Raw genomic sequence first — 26,667 nt, 5'->3', positions numbered from 1 at the left:
AATAGGTATGTAAAAAAAATAATTTTAATATATATGAAATTTTATTACATGTCTAATGGGACTTTAAGCTTTTAAACTTAGTGTTTAGTATATCTATGAGTTTTTTTTTAATGTTGAATAGAATAAAGACCTAAAATTGAAAATTCAAGGACTTAGGGACACAAAATTGAAATTTTAGGAACTATTAGATACTTTTAAAATTGAAAAAAAAAACCACAATGATTGAAGTTTAGAGACAATTTGTAATGCAACAAAAATGTGGAAATGAGAATAAGAATATCTAATATTTAGTCGAGAATATATACCTTAACAAGTTAGAACTTCCTTATATTGACGATTACTATCTTATAATCATTATCTTACCATCAATCCATAATGACAGACCTTTTAACATTAATATTATATATATATATATATATATATATATATATAATATATATTATATATTATATATATATATATATATATATATATATATATATATATATTTATTTATTTATTTATTGAGGAAGCATATTATTTCTATTAATGATTTTTATAAAATGAATATCGATAAATAATCAAAAAATTCAAATGGACAATTGTAACAAATAATTTCTCCCTCTTCTTTATCTATTGCCACCCTAAAGGGCAATTTTGAGATTTGTAAAAGAAAAACAGATCTTTGACAACTCAGCTCAACATCTAACAGGGCTCAATTGTCTTCTCCCTGCATTATTTGAGGTAGTTATTGCATAATTTAATCAATTTCTTGTAATAATTTTTGATATTTTCTTTTAAATGGGAGAATATTTCTGTATTTGTCTATTTCTTATTGCCATTGTGTGTTTGATCATTTATCCAATATTCAATCACAAATTTGTTTTCATCTTCCTTCTCAATTTCCCACTGCAAACCCAACCATTAAATTCTATTTCAAGATTGCCAAAACCATACTCTTCTTCTTCCCCACTTCATGATTTGTACAGATTTGAAGCTTTCATGCAGAGATGAGTTGAATTTTCAGAAAACCCCATTTCAAATATCAATTCTCCCAAACCAATTTCTCCTCTGATTTCTTAAATTTTTCCATTTCTTGGCTGAAATTCTCATCTGGGTAACTTCTAATTTCCGCAGTTTCCTCAAAATCAGAGAGAATAATCATCTTCTCTGATATGGGTTCCGTTTTGAAGTTCATACTGTTTTCGCTTCTATTAGCCTCTGCTTCTTCCCATTTCAATTCCAGCGAAGAGGGTTTCATTTCGATGGTTGTATCTCAAAAGGGTCTTAACTTCATCAAGGATTTTTTGATAGAGAAGGCTGTTTCCACAATCATTCCACTTCGTTTGCCCGCTCTTGAGAAGACTATCAATATTGTTCTTATTGGCAAAGTTCATGTCGCTCTTTCTGAGATAATCATTGGCAGCTTCGAGGTTGAATCGTCGGACATTCGGATCGGCGAGACGGGTGTTAACATAATTGTTACAAAAGCCACTGCTAATATAAGTATGAAATGGCAATATACGTACAACACTTGGTTGTTTGAAATTTCTGATGAAGGAGACGCATCTGTACAGGTAATTCAGCTACTGAGTAATGCTATTTGCTTTATCTAACAGAAAAATTATAAGTATTGATGCATTTTACCAAGTGCTTTGGATGTTTTTGGGATACTTGGTGACTTGAATGTTTGTGGGATACTTAGTGTATGTTCTTGAGTAATTTTGAAATGGTTAAAATCACTTTTCCATATTCAAAATCAATTCAAAACGTACCTCTAATCATCCAACATCAATTAAATGTTTAATTTTACACTTTTAAACACAATTTTCATATTATTAAATTTGATTTTGAATGGAGTCAGATGTGCAAATGATTTTGGATTTGAAGGATCAACAGGGTAGGCCGTGAGCATAACGAGCGACACTTTTGACACCCCCGAAAAAGGAAAAAAAATATATGATTAAGGATATTGTTAACTTTGGTCTATGATGCTTGGCCATGGATTGGATATGTATTTCAATTGTTTTTGGGGTATAAGATGTAGGGATTGTGTAATTGAGGGGTTAAAAGAAATATTGTTGGAGTTTTATTATACAAATTCAAGGGCTAATCACTGGAGATAGACATTCAATATTGGGCTCCTGCGTTATCTGTTTAGGTCAATCTTTGTAGTTCATCAATCAGATCTCAACCTGCATTTTTAGAGTGTAGTCCTATTCTGCTTTGTTATGTGAAAGAGATGATAGATCTACGGTCACGACGGAAATGGCTTTCTCTCATTTGTTATTACATTAATCAAAAGACAAAAAGTCTTGTCTAGCATTGCAACTTTATGAGCATTGTATTTTTTTGAACTAGAAAGTTAGATCTTGAAAAGGAAGAACGTATAGAAACCATAATGCAATTGAGAAACTATTTCCTGAAGTTTGAGGTGGTGGCATGAGTGTGGTATTGTACCTGACAAGCCATTTCAGCATTGGAGGATACAACAGTCAACAATGCATTATTGTTAAAGTATCAACCATTTTTCACCACATTCTTAAGAATTTATGCAACCTCCTTTCGACCAATTTGTTTGTACTCACCTTGTAGAAGCTTTGTTAAGATCCTTGCATCTTAATCACGTAGCATTTACCCAAGTTATTACTTCATCAGGCTTTTCCCTTGAGATTCATTTAACTGGCGCATTCTACCTTTTAGACTCAAATAGTTATTGAAAATTGAAAATTTGTTAAGTAGATATTGTAAACTGAAGTGTGGCTTGATATTTGGAGATGCAGTGGTGAAATTAGCTATAGCATTCTTTTCATTTAGAAAACTATGGGCATTCTGTTGAAATAAGTGATATGGATGAATTACCTACTCTCCAGCTGAACAATGATTTGGAGGACAACAGCTTACTCTCCAGCATTCTTTTTTGTTTTTTAGTTTCTCTCTAAAAATAATAGATTTTGAGTGTTATAGTTGAGTTTTTTGTACGGATGATCTATTCACAAGTGCTTTTATGATTGATGACCCGCCCTTCACATACGTATGAAATGCTTACATCTGCCGCATTTTATAACTTATTGCATTAGGATGACCATCTCAATCGTAGCCCTAACGTAATGGCCATCTCTATCGTGATCTCAACTTTTTTTCCACCCAAGCACAACAAACTGTGAGAAAAATGGGGAAAATACATCAAACTTTATACATTTTATTAACTTAAAATGCAGAATTGATTTGGAAAGAGATCTTTTTATTATTATTGTTTTTGAAATTATAACTTGCCTATTGCCTATTGGCTTGGACTTAAGACCTTGATTATCTCCAAATACCCCCAAACTCTTACTACCAGGGTACCCCTAATACAAGGGTGGGTTTTTATGGTATAGAACACTCTGCATGATCCAATGGTAAAAGAAATAACATCAAACAATGTGGAAGAAATGGCTCTGCTAATTGATTGCTCAAATTTGTGATGTGCTTGGCATTTCAATTTGAAGTAACTTAACCTATAGGCTATAGCTATTGCTGTGTATTTTCATTATTATTGGATTCTTATTGGGGATTTTGACTTTTAGGTTGATGGTATGAATATAGGCCTAACTGTAAGTTTAAATCAACAAAATGGAACTCTGGAGCTTACTGTTTCAGAATGCGGATGCAATGTGGAAGCTATCTCCATACATTTGCACGGTGGGGCATCGTGGCTTTACCAAGGGTACATGACCAAAAACTATGCTTTTAACTTCTTCCACCTTGATAAAATCTGTTCTATTCCAGGTTGCTTGCCCCTGACCCTTGTACAGAAACTGGATGTCTTGCTATGCCATGTTTTATTGTTATGGTATCTCAGTTCAGGCTGTTGAGAGCTATTAGTTTCCTATATATGATTCAAAGTTCCCTCCAAATTTGATGAGTTGGACGATGTAACATCAAAAGATTTAGAGTTTCCAAGTCCATCTTTCCGCTTTAGTTCTTTTGGCTTGCTGGTGGGAGCTTTGAAGAAACGTGACAAAATTTGACAAAGTAGATGTTAGAGAGTTAAATTTATCTTCACCTAGAATTTACGTTTTTGGGTGAGTTATAAAACCAGTTGGGGCTTATATTTTTCCGTCTCAGGGTGGTCGATGCATTCGGAGGGAAAATAGAGTCAACAGTTGAAGATAATATTGCCAAAAAAATAAAAGAAGGGGTAGTAAAGCTTGACTCGTCGTTGCAGTCACTTCCACAAGAAATCCCAATAGCTGATGTTGCTTCTCTTAATGTCACTTTTGTGGGGAGCCCAGTGTTATCCTCTTCTTCCATTGAATTTAAAATCAATGGTTTATTCAACCCTTCTTACAAGAAATTAGCTCCTGGCTACAACCAAGGCAAAACTCAAGATTCCAGTTATGGAAAATCTCGATATGAAAATGTTCTCAACTCTGCTTCACACATTCCCTTTAAAGTGAGTTCTTGCGCATGAAGACTCCAACTTTTCTGTACATGTTTCTTTTGATAAAGTTTCTCTTTTCCTACAGAATCTCCATGATGAAACTGAAGGCTCTGTCTACTGCAATGATTCAGCTAAGATGGTTGAGATCTCTCTGCATGAACATGTCCTCAACTCTGCTTCACAAGTTATCTTTGAAGTAAGTTCTCATCGATGATCACTCCCATAGTTTTTTTTCCCCTCTTTTCTCCCTGTGATACCAAGATTCAAATCACATGGCTTGCTGCTTGGACCGCATAATAATCTTTTAACTTTTATTTTAAAGCCAATCGATGCTGAGGTTAATTGACTACAATGGACATTCCATGAATTCACCCTTTTATCATTCCGAACGGATTGAGGAAATACTCGAACTAATAGTTATCATGTGGCCAGGAAAATTATATGCACTGGATTGTGGACCGAATTCCCGATCAGCACCTTTTGAATACTGCAGCATGGAAGTGGGTTATTCCTCGACTTTACCAGCAGTATCCAAATGATGATATTGTACTAAATATTTCCGCTTCCTCTCCACCATTCTTGAGACTGCGAGACAAAGATATTTCCACCTCCATTTACGTTGACATGATAATCAATGTCCGAGACACCGGTGAAATTATACCAGTTGCTTGTATCTCATTGGTAAGCTCATGCCAACTGTTTGCCTGAAAAACCTTTAGTTTGTGGTTCATGTCTTCATTTACGTAAATCTTGAATCATACACAAGAAGAACCGGTCTACCTCGTACTTCGCAACGAGGCTTTTGGGGTCTATTTTATTTGTCGCTGACTTTTGGTTCTTATTGTTGGATCAGGAAATTACTGCCTCTTTTTCTCCAGAAATCTTGGGGAAGAATTTGGTTGGTTATGTTACCTTGGAAGACTTTGCATTGGCTTTGAAATGGAGCAAGATTGGCCATATCCGCCTTTATCTAATTCAGGTATGATCTCGTAGGTCGAAAAATTTCAACACTAAATTGAGCAAAAAGACATGAAGAAGGATGCATTAAACTCAAGATCTTGTGCAAATTGTTGTGAAAAACAATTGGTAACATACTAAAGCATGGTAGATCAATAGTAAAGCCATTCATCTTTCTTTGATCTTAAAATTCTGCAGAAGACACTCTCGGGTTTGATCAAAACAGTTTTGGTGCCATTTGCCGACTTGTATCTCTTAAAAGGAATCGCGTTGCCGAGTTTTCATGGATTAGCCCTCGAGGATGCTGAAATGGTTTTCAAGTCTTCAAGGATCATCATATGTAGCAATGTTGCCTTAAGTGAGGGATTCAGACACCATCTTGTTTACTCAAGCTAAAAACAACATTGCTTTGACATGTTAGGAACTTGTAAATTATCTCATTCATGTGAATAGTACAACCAAAAGGAGATGAAAGAGGAAGCCTATTTATTTGTAAACTCTAAATAAGCTCATGTACAGAAAGAAAAAAAAAACCCTGATCCGACCTGACCCGACCATCATATGCAACTAGGTCGAAGAAGCCTGTAGTCGTTCTCAACGCACTCATGGGCTATTGTGAATGTTGATGTTAGAAGGTATTTAATATAGTGTTGGCAATGTCATAGAAGTTACGAAATTTGATAGTATGACTTCATTTGAAATGATGGATTGTCTTTGGTTGTTCTTATAAATTTTGAGGGTCTTTGAAGTTTTGTGTGGAAGGTTTTATTTTTTATTTTTTTTGTAAAGGTATTGTAATTAAAAGTGCGTGATGAGAAAATTGAAGTGGAAAAGAGAAGAATATTGAAATAAAATGTGGCATTATAGTTATGATTTGACTAAAATGAAGAAGATGACCAAGAAAGAAAAAGAGAAATAATAGGAGTGGAGTTAGAAAGAGGACGGAGAGGTGAGAAAGATTATAGAAAATTAATATTATATTTAAATTCATAAATTTATTAGTTGAGAGATCGTTTAAACCTATTTTTAAAAACTTAGGGATGAAATAGGTCAAGTTTGAAACCTTAGGAATCAAATGCACACATTCTCGAAAATTCAGAGACCAAAAATGTATTTTTTTTCTTTTCTTTTTTAGAGTCACACAAAATATTGTTGGGGTTGATGCCCTAAATCTCGTAGGGTCATATAGTTTGTAATTGTAATGTACAAACATATTATTTACGTAATAAAATATGTGATGTTTTTATTTCAAAATTAGTTGCATTAACCACAAATCAATAAACTAACATCCAAGGCTATCTCATAGCTTAAACATGTATGTAGAGACATACGGGAAGATCATGTTTAAGTGATAACCTAAATGATTTGTAGTAGATAGATAAAGTTGGATACCTTATCCTGGTGACACTACGAGTATGACCGCTTTGTAGATGTTACAAATGTTGTAAAGTGCTACAAATAATCTGATTTTCATAATTCATGTGGAGACATGTGGGCAGGGATATTCTATACAAAGGAGTTTGTATAAGACTGGACCACGAAATATTTAGTCTCATTTATATAACGCCGTTCATAATAGAGACTTACACCAGGATGACCATAGATAATATGACCTGAATCTTGAGTGAGTTGTGAACTCCTACCTATGAGGGCAGTCCTTTGATTTGTATGGGTGAGAGTGGTTAGGTCATCGACTCAACAAGCCTATCATTTTGGAGATTCGTCTGATTAGGGAGTTGGGAACACAGCTGCCCAAGAAAGAATTCACTCATTCCTTAATGGCAAGACAAGTAGATAAATTGCTCCCTTAAATGCTGATTCCATAGCTTGAACAATGTGGCGCCACATACTTTCCTGGCCCGAAAGGGGTTTAATCATAGTTGGACTATGATTTATTGTTCATTAGAGGGATCCGTGGTACTTAAGGAGTTGGATGTAACTACAGGGACAAAACAATAATTTTGGTCCAGCTATACTTATGAGCAATTTGTGAAGGTCATCGTATTGTCGATTGGTTATATCCAATGGATATAGAAATATATTTGTAATACGAAGAGTACAACTGTCGGTCTTTAGTTGAGTGCCCGACAGTTAACAGATGGTCAATACTTTAATTAAATAGTTCAATTAACTATTCACGTATTGTTGGAGCTTCAAGTTACAGGTCCATGAGGTCCCCTCGGTAGCTCAATGAGAATAAATGAGAATAAGTTTTTGGATTGATTTGAATTGTTCAAATTAATTGAAGGAATTAATTATATATGATATAATTTTAATTATATGTGATATAATTACTATAATGTATTTGATACATTATAATATTAACTATTTATGAGAGGAAATAAATATTTGAATATGATTCAAATATTAATTATATCAATTAGGTTCATATTGTTAAATTTAATATAAATGTGATTTATAGTAAATGTCATTAGTGAGAGAAAAGAAACTATAGATTATATTGTGTATGATACAATACTAAAACTATAGATTATATGTTATATTTGATATAACATATAGTTTAATATATATTATATGATAAGGTGGTTATCATATTAATATATATTAAATTATTTATTTTAATTTAATAAATTTTTTAAAATTAATTAATGGGAGGGAGTTGTAACTCTTTCCCCCTCTTTTCTCTCAAGAAAAAGAAAGAAAACACAGAACAGTTTTGTGAAAGAAAAACAAATCCCATCCTCCTTCATATATTCCTCTTTCAAATTCCCTTCCCTCACTAAATTCACCAGAGCATCACACACTCCTATATTCTCACCAGAGAATACCGAGGTCATCTCGTGGTCGTGCTCTATTTCGATTTTGGAAATTCATTTTGAAGAACGAAAAGGTAAGAGGTTTTCTAAACCCATTTATTCTTTTGTAATTTTTATAAGCATGCTGTAATTTTGGTTGTTAAATGCATAGTTTCTTGTTTCTATGTAAAACTATGAATTTCGAAAAATGGGATTTGGGACGATTGCTCAAGGACCCTTCATTGGGATCCTTCAGATATGTATGTTGTTTGTTTTTATTTTTATCCATTCACACGGAGTATGTTGTTTCTATTTTTGTTGGGGGAAAAAGTTTGAAAAAAAAAAAACATTTCATTGGGAGGGAGAAAAAGTTTTGTTATACTTCTTTCCAAATTATTAGAACTTTGTGAAAGATTTACCGGAAATTTTTGGAAAAATCACAATTTTTTGTAAGGTAGACCTCAACCTTACTAGAAATTGTGTTTTTTCAAAAAGAAAAAAAAAACTAACATTATGTGATATTTCCCATAAAGTTGACCACATAATGTTAGTTTTTTTTCTCCATACCTTTCATTTATGAGTATTCTATTATTTACTTGTAGAATGCCTCACATATTTATTTTCTAAGGTGGTATTTGGAATGAGGATGAACAAGATTGCCTAGAGAGTAATATCGGGACTTGGAAGTAAGATGTGACATTGGCTATGAGAAATTCTTGTTAGAGTTGTATAAGTTAAGTAGGATTGACTCAAACCATCACGATCTTATCCTAAGATGTTTATACAACTTTGGATCTAGAGTTCCCACTAATTTGATAAGAAATGGCCGTAAACTAAGTTTCTTTTTAAATGGTGAGAATTCTCGTAGGCCTTCTATCTATTTACCAACAAGTCACAAACCTATATACGGTAGTGGATCGAGAAGTGACATAAAAGATCCTAATTACTCATACCAACCAAGCTTTCCATACAGTTGGGAATGGTGTCCTAAATCTCCTTGTAATCTCGTAGTTTGTAAATTTTGTATAAATATATTGTTATTACTAAAATAAGTGTTATTTTATTAGGATATACTCAATCCAATAAACTAAGATTCGAGGTTATTTCATGTAATTTAAACAAGTATGTAGAGACATACAAGTGGATTTTGTTTAAATAATAACCTAAACGAATAGTAGATGGATAAGGTTGGGTACCTTATCCTGGTGATATTACGGACACGACTCGCTTTGTAGGTGTTACAAGTGTTGTAAAGTGCTACAAATGATATGATCCTGATCATTCATGTGGAGACATGCGAGCGGGGGCATCCTATACAAAGAGTTTATATAAGATTGGACTACGAAATAATTAGTCTCTTTATATAATGCCATTAATAATAGAGACTTACATTTCACTAGGATGACCATAGGTGACATGACCTGAATTCTGAGTAAGTTGTGAACTCCTGCTCATGAAGGCGGTCCTTTGATTTATATGGGTGAGAGTAGCCAAATTGCCAACTCAACAAGCCTACCATTTTGGGAATTCGTCTGACTGGAGAGTTAGAAACACAGCTACACAAGACAAAATTCACTCCTTCTCTGATGCATGGGTAAGTAGATAAATTGCTCCTTTAAGGGCTGATTCCAGGTCTTGAACATAGTGGCCACACCCTCTCCTGGCTCGAGAGGGACTTGGTCATAGTGGGACTATGACTTATTGTTCATTAGAGGAATCAATGGTACTTAAGGAGTTAGATGTAACTACAGGGGAAAAACAATAATTTTGGCCCAGCTGTACTTACAAGCAATTTGTGAAAGGTCATCGTGTTGTTGATTGGTTGTATCCAATGGACACAAAAATTTATTTGTAGTGCGAAGAGTGCAACTGTCGGTCTTTAGTAGAGTGATTGATAGTTAGAGGATGTTGGTTAATTTAATTAAAGAGTTTAATTAATTATCCAAGTACTGTTGGAGCTTCAATCTACAGGTCCATAAGGTCTTCAATGTAACTCAACAGGGATTTAATCTTTGGATTAATTTGAAGTGTTCAAATTAATTTAGAGAATTAATTATATATGATATAATTAATTATAATGTATTTGATACATTATATATGAGAGGAATTTGAATATGATTCAAATACCAATTATATGAATGAGATTCATATAATTAAATATAAATATAATTCATATTGAGAGGAATAAAATATTTGGATGTGATCTAAATATCATATGGATGAGATTCATATAAATGGATTTAATATAAATGTGATTTATATTAAATGCCATGTATAGTTGAGAGAGAATAAAATCTATAGTTTATGTTGTATTTGATGTAATATATGAAGGAACTTGTTAGACAGAGAATCTTTGAGCGGAAGCGGATCGCCCAAATCCCATTTCGATTGAATGCATACATTCACAGTAAAATAGACAAATTATGCATAAGACATAAATTACAGCATGCTTTTGAATACATAAACAAGAGTTTAGAGATTATACCTTTGAAGAACTCTTCTTCAAGTGAATCCCTCAAACTAACTCGTTCATGAACGTGTCGAACAAGTCACAAACACTCCATACGAACAACAATAATGCAAACTCGAACCAAAAGGGGACACTACCACTAAATGACCTTGGTATTCTCGGTGTGAGAATCTAGGAGTGGTGGCCTCTAGCTAATTTTGGTTAGAGGAGATTTAGGAGTTGGAAGAGGAAGACGATTGGGGAGGTCTACAAAGCTTAAGAAGAATCAAGCCTAAAGATCCATGAGTAACTAAATGTTTTCAAATATGTACACAAAAAGGGGCATGCATTCCAAATGAATTTCATGCTAACGTTCATGGGTTTTCCAACCAACTAAAGTTTATACTTATGTTTTAAAGGGTTCATGGCATTTCCTAAGCATGATATTCTAAGTTATTTAAATGAGTTTTACTATTTCTAGCATATGTTAAGATTGAATGAAAGAGTATTGAAACTACATGTTTATAATTGTGAAGCATGCATGTTGAATGGTAATAATGCTCTTATGGTGAAAGCTAAGTAAGTGCTATGCCTAAAGTTTATGATGCTCGAATTTCCTATGAATGTTACATTTCTAATATACTAGGTATCGAAGGTACAGAAGGTCTCCAAGGAAGTACCTAAGGTGTTGACGGTACTTAGTATACTCCATGTGCACGTAGGTAGTTCTTTATGAGAGGCCGAAGTTGGGTCTCCTGTCTACAGTCTTTATAACGGGACTGAAGTATGGGTCTCACGATCGTGAATGGACGTTAGGAGCTTGAACTATGAATGCTCGTTCTCAACTAAGGTTTGACAGTATGACTAATTATAATGCTATGATTAATGCATGATACTTTGTAAGTTGCTTGAGATTATTTCCAACATGTTTATTGATTTACATTAATGCATATGAAAGGCTTGAGAAGAAATGTATTTCTATGAGTCACTCACTGAGTAACCAGCTCACTGTTTTCAAATGGATTCCTTTTTCGCAGGTAGTGGTCAGTTTCCTCGCGGTTGAATCCACTGCAGCTTGCCACCCAAAGTTCGGAGATCGAAGGAAGAAGTTTAGGTTAAGCTTGTTTTGATGTACACATATTTGGACAGGAGTCTGGGACTTAAGAAACTCATTTTTCTTTTGAGACCCATGTTTATTCTTATCATTATCATTGGACATATGTTTGTTTTTGGAACTATAATTAAGTCTTTACACAGGTTAATGTCATGGTCGATTTATTGCCAAGTCGTCTTGCGTATTGAGGTTTTAAGTAGGTTTCACTTAAGTTAGGCAGTAAGTGCTAACAAGTAAGGTTGGTAACTATTGACGTCATATTCCTTTTCGGTTTTAGAGGGTAAATCGAGAGAGAGTGTGACAAGTTGGTATCAGATAATAAGGTTTTGGGAATCAGAGAGAGTTCATGCATATGTCTAGGTCCTAGTGGTATGAGTCCTTAATATGTGTACTATCAATTAGGTAAAGATGCCGAGAAGAGGTGGCAGGTGGAGCAAGCAGACGGTTGATGGGAATACTGACCGTACCGATCGTGAACCTGAGGTCGAGAGGAACTCAAGAGTGAGTAAAAGAAAGACTCGAGAATCTGTAAACCAGGAGGCGATGTCTGAGGGAGAGTCGAGTACTCCTCAGGCTAGAGTAGATCCTCAGCTAGCGGATAGGGTGTTTGATAAGATTACCCAAATGGTAGTGGCCAGCGTAAGTGTAGTACGGGCTAACCCAGAAAAGAAGTACGATGTTGAGAGACTTTGAGCTATTAGGGTTGTATCCTTCAAAGGAACTGCTGACCCCACAGAAGCAGAGATATGGTTGGACCAAATAGAGAAATGTTTCAATGTGATGAACTGTCTAGAAGACTGTAAGGCCAGGTTGGTTCTATTCCTGTTGCAAAAAGGAGCAAAAAAATGGTGGAAGGTGGTTACCGCTAGGCGAAACAGCTCAAGTGCTTTGTTGTGGCCTAAATTTAGGAAGGCTTTCGAGGACAAGTATTACCCTAGCTCTTTTTGAGAGGCAAAAAGAGATGAGTTCCTTAAGTTGGTGCAAGGAACATTGACGGTGGCTGAGTATGAATAGAAATTCACCAAACTATCTCAATATGCTCTTCCCATTATAGCGGAAGAAAAAGACTGATGTAGAAGGTTCAAGTATGGTTTGAGAAAGGATATTAGAACTCCAATCACTTCTACAACTAACTAGCTGGATTTTAAACAGTTAATGGAGATCGCTATACGAGTTGAACGAAGTTTGGCGGATGATGAGCAAGTGCAGAATGACCAAGAGCAGAATGACCAAGAGATGTCTGTTGGGCTGAGGGACGGGGAATTTCAACCCCAGTTTCAGGCCAGTCGAGTATGAGTAGGTTCAGAAGTGTGGATTGGCAGAAGTCCAAGAGGAGGAGACCTCAATCCTCGGCTAGTGCAGCTAGTTGATGTTGGGTTTTATGTCCTAAAAACTCGTAGTTTATAAAATGATAAACATTTTCTATTATCAATATACTTATTATTGATTTCATAAATTGTATGAAAGTCTAAGTCCAATAAACTAAGACCCATGACTATTGTATGAGTACTTGAACTTTTTATGGAGACATAAGAGTGGATCACGTTCGAATAAATAGTCAAAATAATCTATGGTACATGGATAAGGTTGGGTACCTCTAGTAACAACATTAGATGCGGCCTACTCTATAGTTGTTGCAAAGAGTTGTAAAGTGCTACATACGATGTGATCCTAATTTGTACATGTTATGACGTGAGGAATGGGGGCGTCATATACAATGAGTTTGCATAAGATAAGGACCAAGAAATAAGTCATTCTTACTTTATAACGTTGTTTACTATATAAAATTGACTATTTCACCTAGATAACCTAAGTAACTTGATCTTAATCCTGAGCTAACTATGAACTCTTGTTTATTCAGAATTTCCCTTAGATTTGCATAGGTGAGGGTTGGCTCAACAGAGCCGACTCAATAAGACTCCCATTTCACGGGTAAGACCAGATAGATAGCTGGGGACATAGGGTACAAGACGGAGTTCACGCCTATCCGATTTAGGGATAGGAGAAAGGTTGTCTTCTCAAGTACTGAATCCAAGTCTTGAACATGGGGTCTCACCTTCTCACTGGGCTGAGAGAGTTTGGTTTAGTGATTGGATCACAAACTAGTTATTCGTTAGAGGATTAGTAGAGACTTGAGGAATAAGACGTAATCTCGGGGGTAAAACAAATATACCCAATTGTTATTACGAACAACCTATGAAGTGTCGACTTGCTGATTATGGTTAAATCATGTTGACATAATATATCTACAGTGAGGGGAGTGCAATTATGGGCTTTAGTAGAGTGGCTCATTAGTTAACGAATGAGGATTAATCTGGTCTAATGAGTTTAGCCAATTAATCTCTGATCGTTGGAGCCCATGATCTGTAGATCTGCGAGGTCCCCCTACTAGTTCGTAACGGACTAGCTCTAGAATAGCGTGATAAGTTAATTTGAAACGTTCAAATTAGAATTAAAGAGATTAGTAATTATATGAGATATAATTACATGTTTAATTTAAGAATTAAAAGGAATAGGAAAATTTATATATTTAAATATGATTTAAATATATAAAAATGGATTTGTGTAAAAATTAATTTAATATTTGATATTAAATTAATTAAGTTTTATTGAAAATTAATTTATGAAATTAATTTTATTTTTTCAGTTTTAAAATCAAATTTTGATTTTTTGAGATAAAATTGAAAAAGAGAAAAACAAAAACACAGAATGGAAAAAGTTGATTTTTCATTATCCATCTTTCAACTTGCTCACTCAAATGACATTCTCTTTGCCTTGTCTTCTCCTAGCATGAGCTGCAACTCATGCAACTCTCTCCTTTGCATGTTGATATGCAATATAGTGAAGAGATTAGAGTGAAATTCGGGCATGCAATCTATAGAGAATTTCAGAGAAAATTCGGGTTGAAGAAAGGGTTCTTCAACAAGATTACTGCAGTGAGCATTTCTCCTTCATCCATTGATTCAAGCTTGTTTTGAGTCTTACAAATCAACCTAGAGCACGAAGAGAATAGTTGGGAAGATCTTGAGGTGGTCTGCAAAAGGATTTGGAGAAGATAGCAGCTGGAGAAGGAGTTTTGAAGAAGTTTTGCAAGAGGTATGTCTTTAAACTCACTTGTTTTCTACAAGAGCATGCTTTGTATTTCGCCAAAGTTAGTGAATTAGAGTGCTTAAATGATCCTTGTGCTTTCGCTATTGCTGATACAATCCTAAAGTCGACCAGGTGTAGCATGTTCTAGCGAGGCAGTCACTAGTACAGACCGAAAGCCCTTGTGCCAGAATTGTGGCAAGAAACACTTTTGGGTAAGCTACAACAGGAGTGGAGTTTGCTTCCAATGTGGGAAAATGAGTCATTTCAAGAAGGAATTCCCCCAGTTAACTCGAGGGGTCCAGGCATTGCAAGAGGTGACCTATTAGGTTGTTAACCAGCTGAGAGGTGCTGGGAACAAAGGAGAAGGAATAAGTGGTGCAAAGCTGAAAGATGTGGCAGAACAACCTCAGTAGCGAGGGTATGTGTACGCAGTTACACATTAGGAAGCCGTGGAAGCTCTAGATGTGGTGATTGGTTATGTGACTTTATGTAATCAGTTTACTTATGTTTTAATTGATCCCGATGCCACACATTCCTTTGTATCTAGTATGTTTGCATCACATTTAGATAGGTTGCCTGAGAGTATGTCAGAGGATTTTTTTATCTCTACTTCTAAAGTGATTGGTATAGGAGTTGTGTTGTGTTGATTGAAGGTCAGGATTTCTATGTCGACCTAATTCCCTTAGACTTGCTAGAGTTTGACGCAATTTTGGGAATGGATTTCTTGGGTAAGTACTATGCTATTATTGATTGCTATAAAAGGGAGGTGACCTTTAGAAGACCGGGGAAGCAGGAAGTAGTTTTTGTGAGATGCAGGGGGTTGACTTCAGGCAGCCTTATCTCAGCAGTAAAAGCTAGGAAGTTGATGAGAAAAGGATGTGAAGCCTATCTGGCTCATGTAGTGGTCTCCACGGATGAAAAATTGAAACCTAAAGACATACCAGTAGTTCAGGAGTTTCTGGACGTATTCCCTGAAGAGTTATAAGGCTTGCCACCTGATAAGGAAGTAGAATTCGCCATTGACCTAATTCCATGCATGGCTTCTATATGGCAAGCTCCGTACAGAATGATGCCTACGGAATTGAAGGAACTGAAAGTGCAGTTACAAGAATTAGTTGATGAGGGTTATGTTAGACCCAACATGTCGTCCTGGGGAGCCCTAGTCCTATTTGTAAAGAAGAAAGATGGACCTTTCAGATGTGTATCGATTATAGGCAGTTAACTAAGTTAATAGTCAGGAACAAATATCTTTACCACGTATTAATGATCTCTTTGATCAGTTAAAGGGAGCTGCAGTATTTTTGAAGGTAGATCTAAGATGGGGTACCATCAGCTGAAGGTGAAGGAGACAGATGTCCCTAAGACTGCATTCAGAACCCGGTACGGCCATTTTGAGTTTTTGGTGATACCTTTGGCCTAACAAATGCTCCAACTGTGTTTGATGAATAGGATTTTTCACCCTTATCTTGACCAGTTTGTCATAGTCTTTATTAATGATATCCTGGTATACTCAAGTAACAAGGAGGGGCATGCTAACCATCTGAGAATAGTATTGCACACATTGTGAGAAAAGCAGTTGTACGCCAAGTTCAGCAAATGCGACTTCTGGCTTGATTAGTAGCATTTTTGGGGCATGTAGTTTCTGTAGCTAGAGTTAGTGTAAACCCTTAGAAGACGGAAGCCATAGCAAATTAGGATAGACCAATCAATGTGTTTGAGGTATGTAGCTTCTTGGGCCTAGCAAGTTACTAAGGCGCTTTATGGAGGGTTTCTCAAAGTTAGCCCTCCCACTAACGAGTCTGACCAGGAAGGATGTAAAGTTTGATTGGACTTCGGATTGTGAACAGAGTTTCCAGGAGTTAAAGCAAAGGCTAGTTACAACGCTTATACTTACATTACCCACACAAGGCTAAGAGTTTGTAATTTACCGTGATGCGTCCCGACAGGGACTAGGTTGTGTGTTGATGCAGAAGGGAAAGGTGGTAGCCTATGCTTCTCGACAGCTAAAGAAGCATGAGGGTAACTATCCCACTCATGACTTGGAGTTAGCGGTAATTGTCTTAGCCTTAGAACTTTAGAGACATTATTTGTTCAGGGAGCGTTGCCATATTTTCAATGATCATAAGAGTTTAAAGTACATTTTTTAGCAGAAAGAGCTAAACTTTGGCAAAGGAGATGGATCGAACTGATCAAAGACTATGACTGTTCGATCGAGTATCACCCTGGTAAGGCCAATGTAGTGGCTGATGCCTTAAGCAGGAAGTTGACTGGGTCTAAAGCTACTGTTTGTTCAATAAGGGGGATGTTGATCCAAGAATTCAGGAATTCGAGAGCGACTCTAGTAGTGGAACAAACAGATGGATTGTTAGCCTCATCCCAGGTATGACCCACCGTAGTGGATGAAATTATACGTGAACAGTTGAAAGATCTTAACCTTCAGAAGATGATAGAGGAGGCGAGTAAGGGACTAAGAATTGATTTCCAAGTAAGGGCATATGGTGCCTTGTCAAAGGAAGGTAGATCGTGCGTACTGAATGTGTTGCAGCTTAAGCAAGCCATACGAGAGGAGGCGCAAAGTTCGGCTTATGCCATGCATCCAGGAAGCAAAAAACTATACAGGACCTTTAGGAGATCGTATTGATGGCCTAGAATAAAGAAAGAAATAGCCGAATATGTAGACCGATGTCTAATTTGTCAACAAGTTAAACTCGAGAGACAGAGACCCGCAGGATTACTCAACCCATTTCCAGTACTAGAGTGGAAGTGGGATCATATAACTATGGATTTCTTGTTTGGTTTGCATAGTACGCCCTTGAGGTATGATGGAATTTAGATAATAGTTGAAAACCTAACCAAGACGGCCAAGTTTTTACCGGTAAGAGTTACCTTTACCTTGGACCGGTTGGCTAAGATATACATAGACAAGATAGTTAGCCATTTGGAGCTCCAGTAATGATAGTATCAGATCTCTAAGGTTTACCTCGAAGTTTTGGCCTAGTTTGCAGAAGGCTTTGGGTACTAAACTACATTTTAATACGATTTTTCATCCATAGATGGATGGTTCGTCAGAGCGGACAATATAAACACTGGAAGATATGCTGAGAACATGTGTTCTGCAGTTTAAAGGAAGTGGGATGCACAAATCCCATTGGTCGAGTTTACGTATAACAACAGTTATCACTCGAGCATAGGCATGGCCCCATATGAAGCATTGTATGGCAGACCATGTAGAACCCTAGTATGTTGGAATGAAGTTGGAAAAGGGAAACTTTTGGGTCCAGAATTAGTGCAACAAACGGAAAATACTGTGAAGCTTATCAGGGAAAACTTAAAGACAGCTCGAGACAGGCAAAAGAGTTATGTTGATAAGAGAAGGAGAGATCTAGAATTTGAGGTTGGAGACCAAGTATTCCTTCTGTTATTCCCATGGAAAGGATTACTCAGGTTTGGAAGAAAAGGGAAACTGAGTCCCTGCTACATTAAACCTTATGAAATTATGGAACGAGTTGGCCCGACAGTGTATAAGGTAAAGTTACCTCTGGAGCTAACACGTATTCACAACGTGTTCCATTTATCGATAGTGAGGAAGTATATATCTGATCCTACGCACATGTTGGTAGAACAACCGATTCAGCTCAAGGAAAATTTGTCATATGAAGAAGAGCCAGTTCATATCTTAGACAAGAAAGAATAGGTGTTCATGAAAAAAACTATACCTTTAGTGAAGGTATTGTGGAAGAACCATGGAATTAAAGAAGCGGCGTGGGAATCTGCGGAAAAAGTAAAGAAGAAGTACCCTCAACTTTTTCACTGATTCATATCGGTAAATTTTGAGGACAAAATTTCTTTTAAGGGTGCTAGGTTGTAAAACCCGCACCTTACTTTCCCTTTTTAATTATGTTTATTGTTTAACTTAAGCAAAATGTTGGGTTAAATATTTAAGTTAGATTGGATTTTTGTGTTTTGAGGTAAAGGATAAGTTTGAAGAAGGAAAATATTAAAGTATAGAAACTTAGCTCTCAGTTACTTATTAATCTAGCCTTACAAAGAGAATTTTGGCTAAGTGTTAATCGTGTTGGTGGGTGTTTGAGCATCGAGTGAGCACAAGGCAAGCATCAAGTAAATGTTGTCGAGCATCGAGTGTAAGCGAGAAAGGGTCGCGTGTCAAGTAGAGCGATCGAGTAAGAAGCATGTATAAAGTGAGCCACCCATCACCGAGTATCCTATTGAGTATCGAGTCCTTCCCATCGAGTATTGATAACTTGTAGAAATACAAGTTATTTATACTGTTTTATTTTGATATTGTGGAAAAAAGAAAGAAAAGTTGCGTCGATAGTACAGACATTGGCTAAGAAATGCGAGAATTATAAAATGTCGTCGATACACCCACTAACACCATTGCGATGGTAAAATAAAATATTTCAATTTCTATTTTGCAGGAAATCAATCACCACATGCGTTAATGGCTCAAAGACAAAAGAAACAACGCATCTACGTCGCATTGCGCCCATCATTCAGGAATAACGCAATGATGGTGCATGCGACAATCGATCAAGAACTTAGCGATCAACACAATTTCAACCGCAAGCGGTAATAAAAAATAACACCGCATGCGGCGATCGATCAAAGATGTAAAGAGCAATGCATTTGTGGAGGATTCAGATAAATGTATAGCTTTCAGTTGTACATTTCTAACGGGTTGATTGCGTAACAGAAGGAATATTCACTCCGCCATTTCAAGAACTGCCATAACTATAAAGTGGGGACCACGAAGTCAAAGAGCCAAGCTTCACCTATAAATAACTTCTGCAAATTCACTAAAAGATATACTTGAATACATAGAGACGTGTATATACTGATCTGAGAAAGAGACTAGTCTGAAGCGATTTCCAGAGTAGATCCGGGATAATCAAGAGACAAGGCCGAGAGGTGAGTCTCTGGGCAAAGAATCCTTCCAATCCCCGCTGTTGAAGCTCTGTACAAAGGTCATTTCTACCAGAAGAGCAAGCCTGAGAGGGAATCTCTCCTCTCCATTTCTACCACACGCCGACAAGCAAAACCTCCGTCCAGGATCTGTGTCAAGACGTTGACACTTTTCTGTATTTGTTTCTAATCTCTTTTTCATCACATGTATTCACCATGTATCAAACACTTAATCTTAATATTAAATATTTTGATCATTTCCATTGTCATCTCTCTGTCTATTTTCATTCATCCATAACCCATTTTCTCCATGATGTTTTCTTAATTCCCTAGGTAAATAGCAAGAATTAAGCAAGTAAATTAATTTATAGCAAGAATTAAGCAAGTAAATTAATTTATGTTAAGGAAATGATTAAGTTTAGCTAAAGCATGCTCGACAGTATCTTCACCTGTGAGAGCAGAAGTGAAGATGTTATTCCGCCTATCGAGAGAGGGTTGGAAGAATGCGTTAACTAAAGTGAGAAATAATGCAAGTAAGAATGGTTGCGACTGATGATGGAGAAGATTTAGACATTACTCCCTTGATGCGGTGTCGCAAGGAGAATGCACCGTAAGGGTTAACAACTGACCCAACAATTTTGCGAAGTGCAGTAGAGGAAAAGGAGAGGAGAAGAAGAGAGGAGGAAGAAAAGCAAGAGAAGATGTTGCGGGCACAACAAATCATCGTAGAAGGTAGTATCGCGGCAACAACGTGATATTGGTAAAAGAGGAAAGAATAAGGCTCGAGGAAGAATAGTGCATTTTGTTGGCCTCAGAGCAATTTGAAAGAGAATTTGAAAAAGAAATGAGAGAAGAAGAGGAGGAAGAAAAGAAAAAGAAGTTTGAGAAGGAGAAAAGGCGCCGAGAAAATGTTTAGTGCATTCGAGAAAAGAAGGGCAAAGAAATTGCAGAGTGGGAGAAGGAAGAACAACGCAAGGAAAGGGAAAGGAAACAAAAAAAAAGATCCCACCTTGCATTGATTAAAGAGAAGGGAAAAACAGTAGCAGAAAGCAGTGAGCCTACGTTGGCTAATAGACGACCATCGAAGAAGAAAGAGAATGATGATATGATGATGGAGATGAGATTCTTTCCTGCGCCAACGCCACTACCGGACTTGATCACAAGTGTTGTATTGGAACATGGATGGGAAACATTTTTCCAGTGTCCATCCATCGCCATCCCAACGGTAATGCGAGACTTCTATAATGGACGGTTCCATGACACCAAAGATGTGGTGACCATGAAAGGGGATGTGGTGCCTTTCAGCGCAAAGGACATCAATGAATTATATCTGATGAAGAACATCCGGGATGTGTCGGGTAATAAAATCATTGATGATCCCATAGAAGAGCAGATGGAAGATGCGCTGAAAGTATTAACGCAACTGGGCACTTAGTGGTCGGTCTCCTTAAAAGGCATCAGAACCCTTGCGTCCAAGACACTGCTTCCAGAGGCATGACTTTGGGTTTATTTGGTGAAACGGCGACTCATCCCGACTTCACATGACAAAACAATTTCAAGGAGTCATTGCCGCATATTGCGTCGCACACGACATTCCAATAGACGTGGGCCAATTGATCACAAGACAAATTCGAGGTTTTGTGGGGCACATAAGAAGCCAATATTTCTTTCCTTGGACAGTCTCAAGCCTATGCCTCTCACTAAGTGTGGTTATTGAAGAGGAACCAATGCCGGAGGTACATGGCCTTATCAACGTCAAGATTTTAAGAATGCTTCTCAAATATTCCCCACATTGCCCCACCTAAAAGGCCCATGATCGATTTAAATGCGCCGTAGTAGCCGAAACCAAAGAAACAGCGCAAGGTTGAAAAAGGAAAGGAAAAAGTCCAAGAGCCATCACCGCAAGATCCTGAACCCTTGGACCCTTTGCCTTTGATCATCCGCCCTCCAAGCCCTCATGCAGAACCTTCTTCCTCACTCCCCGAACATTTTACCAACCTTATCCTTGCCCCTGATTCTCCAACTGCATATCCAGTAGCTTCATCCTCACCTTCATCATCACCGCAATTTTCCCTTCCATCGTCGCATGTTGATGACCCACGCGATTTGGGTGAAGGCACTTCTGCCCAACCCCAAAACGATGATGGCAAAACATCGCAGGCACAACCCACCATTGCCACCTTAGCTGCTGAACTTGCAGATATGCGTTCCCTTCTCTCCCATCAAAATGAACTCTTCTGCCAGTGCATGACTGAGGTATACGAGCGACAAGCAGAATTGCAACGCAATGTTGCTATGACAAGGCAGATGTTGATCAATATTCAACACAATATTTATATGATACACCTGAACCAAAGGCAAGTAGCAGAGCGCAACCATGAATATTTCAACTTTTTGACAGCGTATCTTCATGGTCCCATGGCTCCGCATCTCCAGCAACATCTGCATTTCCAAGAAGCTCATCGCGTACCTCATCAAAATCCTCCACCTGAACCTCCTCCTCCTCAATAACTTTACAATTTTTTTTTATTGCGGTCATTCTTTTATTTTTTTTAAATTCAATTCATTGTTTTTCTATGTATAGAAGCTAATTCTTGATTCTTTGTACATGCTAAAATTTTACATTGCGTTATTTGTAATTCTTTGTATACTTGGTTAATTTTTAATACAACTGAGTAAAAATTCTTTCTGTATGCGTTAGCCTCTTCTTTATTGTCCTTGTCATTTATTGCGATGTTCGTTATCTTTTATTTTGCGTTATTTATTGCGCTGCCATGATGACTTATATGAATACACTTAGTAACATTTCCCACACTCTATATTTTCTGACTACACTTAGTTAATTCATAGCAATAGCACTGCTTTACCTTTTCTCCTTCAAAATTCTGCTCAAATCTTCTTTTTAACATTTTGACTAAGTGTTTGTCTATTCTGCCCAAACAACGCAATGAGGACCTTGCGCATCTCTAAATTTGGGGGTGGGGAAGGTCTGAGCAGATGCGATCAAGTGGATGTGGTCATTAGAAAAATGCGTTCATTATATAAAAAAAAAAATTCACACGAAACTCCAATGTCAGCGCAAGGGAAATTTCAAAACAATCCCAACCTGATAAGAGTTAGTTGTGAAAGGAACTTGGTTGTAGTTGGATGTTCGCATGACACCCGTGGGAGTAAGCCAGAATGAAGATGGGTTTCCAAGAACGACGTAATATGAAAAAAAAATGAAAGGGAAAAAAATAAAAGAATAGAAGAGATAATTCCTCTGATCAGCAAAAGTTATACTTAGCTGAAAATCAAGAGTTGAAGTTGAGATTGGCACACAACCGTAGTTAGATGTTTGCATGACACCCGTGGGAACAGGCCAAAACGAAGGGTGTAACCATGATCAACAGTCTCTAATAAAATAACGCAACCAGACCACCGCATTCAAGACACATCAAGTTGTTTTCGCATGAAGAGGTAAATATTCTTTTTAAAACTAGAAGGAAATTTTTGAGTAGAGATTTGTTGTATAAAAGAATAAAGTAGGGTTTTGTTATGAATTATCAAGGATAGAAAGAAATTGCGTTGTTAAGTAATGTTGCCTAGGTGGAGCATTTGGAGCAAACAATTGACGCAAAATTTAGGATAAGAACTGAACAATATTGCCTTAGTAGAAGATATGCTTGAGGACAATCATATATCTAAATTTGGAGGTGTGATAACTTGTAGAAATACAAGTTATATTTATACTATTTTATTTTGATATTGCGGCAAAAAGAAAGAAAAGTTGCGTCGATCGTATAGAAATTGGCTAAGAAATGCGAGAATTATAAAATGTCGTCGATACACCTACTAACACCATTGCATGGTAGAATAGAGTATTTCAATTTCTGTTTTCCAGGAAATCAATCACTGCATGCGTTAATGGCTTAAAGACAAAAGAAACGGCGCATCTACGTCGCATTGCGCCCATCATTTAGGAATGAAGAGATGATCAATGTAATGACGGCACATGCGAAAATCGATCAAGAGCTTAATGATCAACACAATTTCAACCGCATGTGGTAATAAAAAATAACACCGCATACGGCGATCGATCGAAGATGTAAAGAGCAACGCATTTGCGGAGGATTCGGATAAATGTATAGCTTTCAGTTGTGCATTTTTGACGGGTTGATTGCGTAACAGAAGGAATATTCACTCCACCATTTCAGGAACTACCATAACTATAAAGTGGGGACCATGAAGTCAAAGAGCCAAGCTTCACATATAAATAGCTTCTGCAAATTCACTGAAAGATATACTTGAGTACATAGAGACGTGTATATACTGATCTGAGAGAGAGACTGGTCTGAAGCGATTTTCAGATTAGATCCAGAATAAACAAGAGACAAGGCCGAGAAGTGAGTCTCTGGGCAAAGAATCCTTCCAATCCCCGCCGTTGAAGCTCTGTACGAAGGTCATTTCTACCAGAAGAGCAAGCCTAAGAGGGAAGCTCTCCTCTCCATTACTTCCACACGCCGACAAGCAAAACCTCCGTCCAGGATATGTGTCAAGACGTTGACACTTTTCTTATTTGTTTCTAATCTCTTTTTCATCATTTGTATTCATCTTCTTAATCTTTCATTCACACCATGTATCGAACGCTTAATCTTTGTATTAAATGTTATGATCATTTTCATTGTCATCTCTCTGTCTATTTTTGTTCATCCATAATCCATAATCCATTTTCTCCATGATGTTTTTCTAATTCCCTGGGTAAATAGCAAGAATTAAGCAAGTAAATTAATTTGTATTAAGGAAATGATTAAGTTTAGCTAAAGCATGCTCGACGCATCTTCACCTATGAGAGCAGAAGTGAAGATGTTATTCCGCTTATCGAGAGAAGGTTGGAAGAATGCGTTAACTAAAGTGAGAAGTACTTCCAGAGATGGAAGCAACCTTGCATTCATCACGTTCATCTCTGTTTCGCCATAGAGATATGGAAGTGCGACTGATCACCGAGAGGTGTACGCCAAGGGAAAGCGGAACCTTAGTTACATCTTTAACGCAATTAACAAACTTGCATTGTTTTCATTATTTACTCTTTCTCTTTCTGATTCATCCATAAAGACTTGCCATCGCATACCACGATCCTTTGTGTAACTTCACAGTCAGTCTCGAACTCAGTATCTTGTATCATGTATCTTGTATCATGTATCTTGTATCATGTATCTTGTATCATATTAGTTTAGGATTTTATTTTCAACACAACTTTATTTTATCAACGCAATTTTATTTTCATCGCACTTTAGATTCCTGTATAAACCAATTCTTTATTAATTGTAAAAATTGGTTGCATGTATCACAAAAGTAATGCATTAACGAAAACAATCCCTGTGTTTGACCTCGGATTATTCTGAGAAACTTGCATCAGAATTATACTTGGTTTCAACGCAAGGAAACTTGTGACACACATTACTCTATCGCATACTACAAGCCTATCATTAACAACGCATATTTAGAAGTAGTGTGCATAAGCGATAACATAGCATGACATTCCATTCACATTCCATTTCTATGTCATCGAGTTTATGGCAACATGAGCTTGCATGATTCATTCATTCACATTCATATTTGTTCACATGCTGTAAGAAATAAAATCCCTCGGGTCAAGTATTCAACAGAGAGCCATGGAATTTTCCATCGAGTAAGGACCCTTCTCCATCGAGTTTTTCCAGCGAGATTGAGTTGCTTGAAACGTTCAGTTTTAAAACTTCTCTTTTAGTTACCCAGATAGATGGCTTAATCTTGGCCCTTAATCTTCACTAGTGGGTGAGGTGGTCTAAGAAGATTTCATGCAAAGGGGCTGGACGGTAGTATAAAAAGGGAAGAGAACTTCAAGGGTCGTTTTGGACGATTTGCTTGAGCAAACTAGAAAAACTTGGTAACATTAGAAAGCTTTGTGAGTCTAGTTTCTAAAACCAAGCCTTTAGATGGGAGTTCTCATCCGAAGGATGGCGGTTAAACCACAATGAGTTTCATGCTGAAACTTTGAGATAACACTGTTCACAAAATTCTGAACATGTTTGGAAAATAAACTTTCTTAAAATGAGTTTTAGTTTTCAAGCTATTTACGTTAGAATTTGAATCTAGAAATGTTGGGCGAATAGACAACCCCTTGCTAAGTATGAGCTTGGTTAAAAGAGTAGTCTCAAAAGGGAGGCCAAAGTGGCAATTAAACTCTTATTCTTTTTATGTGTAGGAGCTACGTCCATTGGGGAGGCCTACAAAGCTTAGGAAGAACCAAGTCTAAAGATCTATGAGTGACTAAATGTTTTCAAATATGTACATAAAAAGGGGCATGCGTTCCAAATGAGTTTCATGCTAATGTTCATGGGTTTTCCAACCAACTAAAGTTTATACTTATGTTTTAAAGGGTTCATGGCATTTCCTAAGCATGATGTTCTAAGTTATTTAAATGAGTTTTACTAATCCTAGTGTATGTTAAGATTGAATGAAAGAGTATTGCAACTACATGTTTATAATTGTGAAGCATGCATGTTGAATGGTAATAATGCTCTTATGGCGAAAACTAAGTGTTATGTCTAAAGTTTATGATGCTCGAATTTCCTATGAATGTTACGTTTCTAATATACCGTGTACTGAAGGTATAGAAGGTATCCGAGGAAGTACCTAAAGTGTTGATAGTACTTAGTATACTCCACATGCACGTAGATAGTTCTTTATGAGATGCCAAAGTATGGGTCTCCTGGCTACAGTCTTTATAACGGGACCGAAGTATGGGTCTCACAGTCATGAATGGACATCGGGAGCTTGAGCTATGAATGCTCATTCTCAACTAAGGTCTGACAATATGATTAATTATAACACTATGATTAATTATAACGCTATGATTAATGCTTGATACTATGTAAGTTGCTTGAGATTATTTCCAACATGTTCATTGATTTACATTAATGCATATGAAAGGCTTGAGAAGAAATGTATT

At 36.8% G+C, this 26,667-nt stretch overlaps 2 protein-coding genes across 2 annotated transcripts; both read left to right on the top strand.

Moving 5' to 3' along the window:
• Positions 1-776: 776 nt before the first annotated feature.
• LOC120086252 (putative BPI/LBP family protein At1g04970) lies at positions 777-6,114 on the top strand. Its single transcript, XM_039042800.1, has 7 exons — positions 777-1,556; positions 3,549-3,688; positions 4,090-4,417; positions 4,491-4,601; positions 4,838-5,086; positions 5,259-5,384; positions 5,561-6,114. Exons 1-7 carry the CDS (start codon positions 1,155-1,157, stop codon positions 5,756-5,758), a joined length of 1,554 nt encoding a protein of 517 aa, XP_038898728.1. The 5' UTR covers positions 777-1,154; the 3' UTR covers positions 5,759-6,114.
• Positions 6,115-17,964: 11,850 nt separating this feature from the next.
• Positions 17,965-18,465, top strand: LOC120084753. Its single transcript, XM_039040574.1, has one exon. The coding sequence runs from the start codon at positions 17,965-17,967 to the stop codon at positions 18,463-18,465; it is 501 nt and encodes a 166-aa protein (XP_038896502.1).
• The last annotated feature ends 8,202 nt before the right edge of the window (positions 18,466-26,667 follow it).

The sequence above is a fragment of the Benincasa hispida genome, chromosome 9 (genome assembly GCF_009727055.1).
Source record: "Benincasa hispida cultivar B227 chromosome 9, ASM972705v1, whole genome shotgun sequence".
In the NCBI taxonomy this organism is placed as follows: Eukaryota; Viridiplantae; Streptophyta; class Magnoliopsida; order Cucurbitales; family Cucurbitaceae; genus Benincasa; species Benincasa hispida.
The sequence above is the reverse complement of the archived record's forward strand: the minus strand, read 5'-3'. Positions and strand labels throughout refer to the sequence as shown.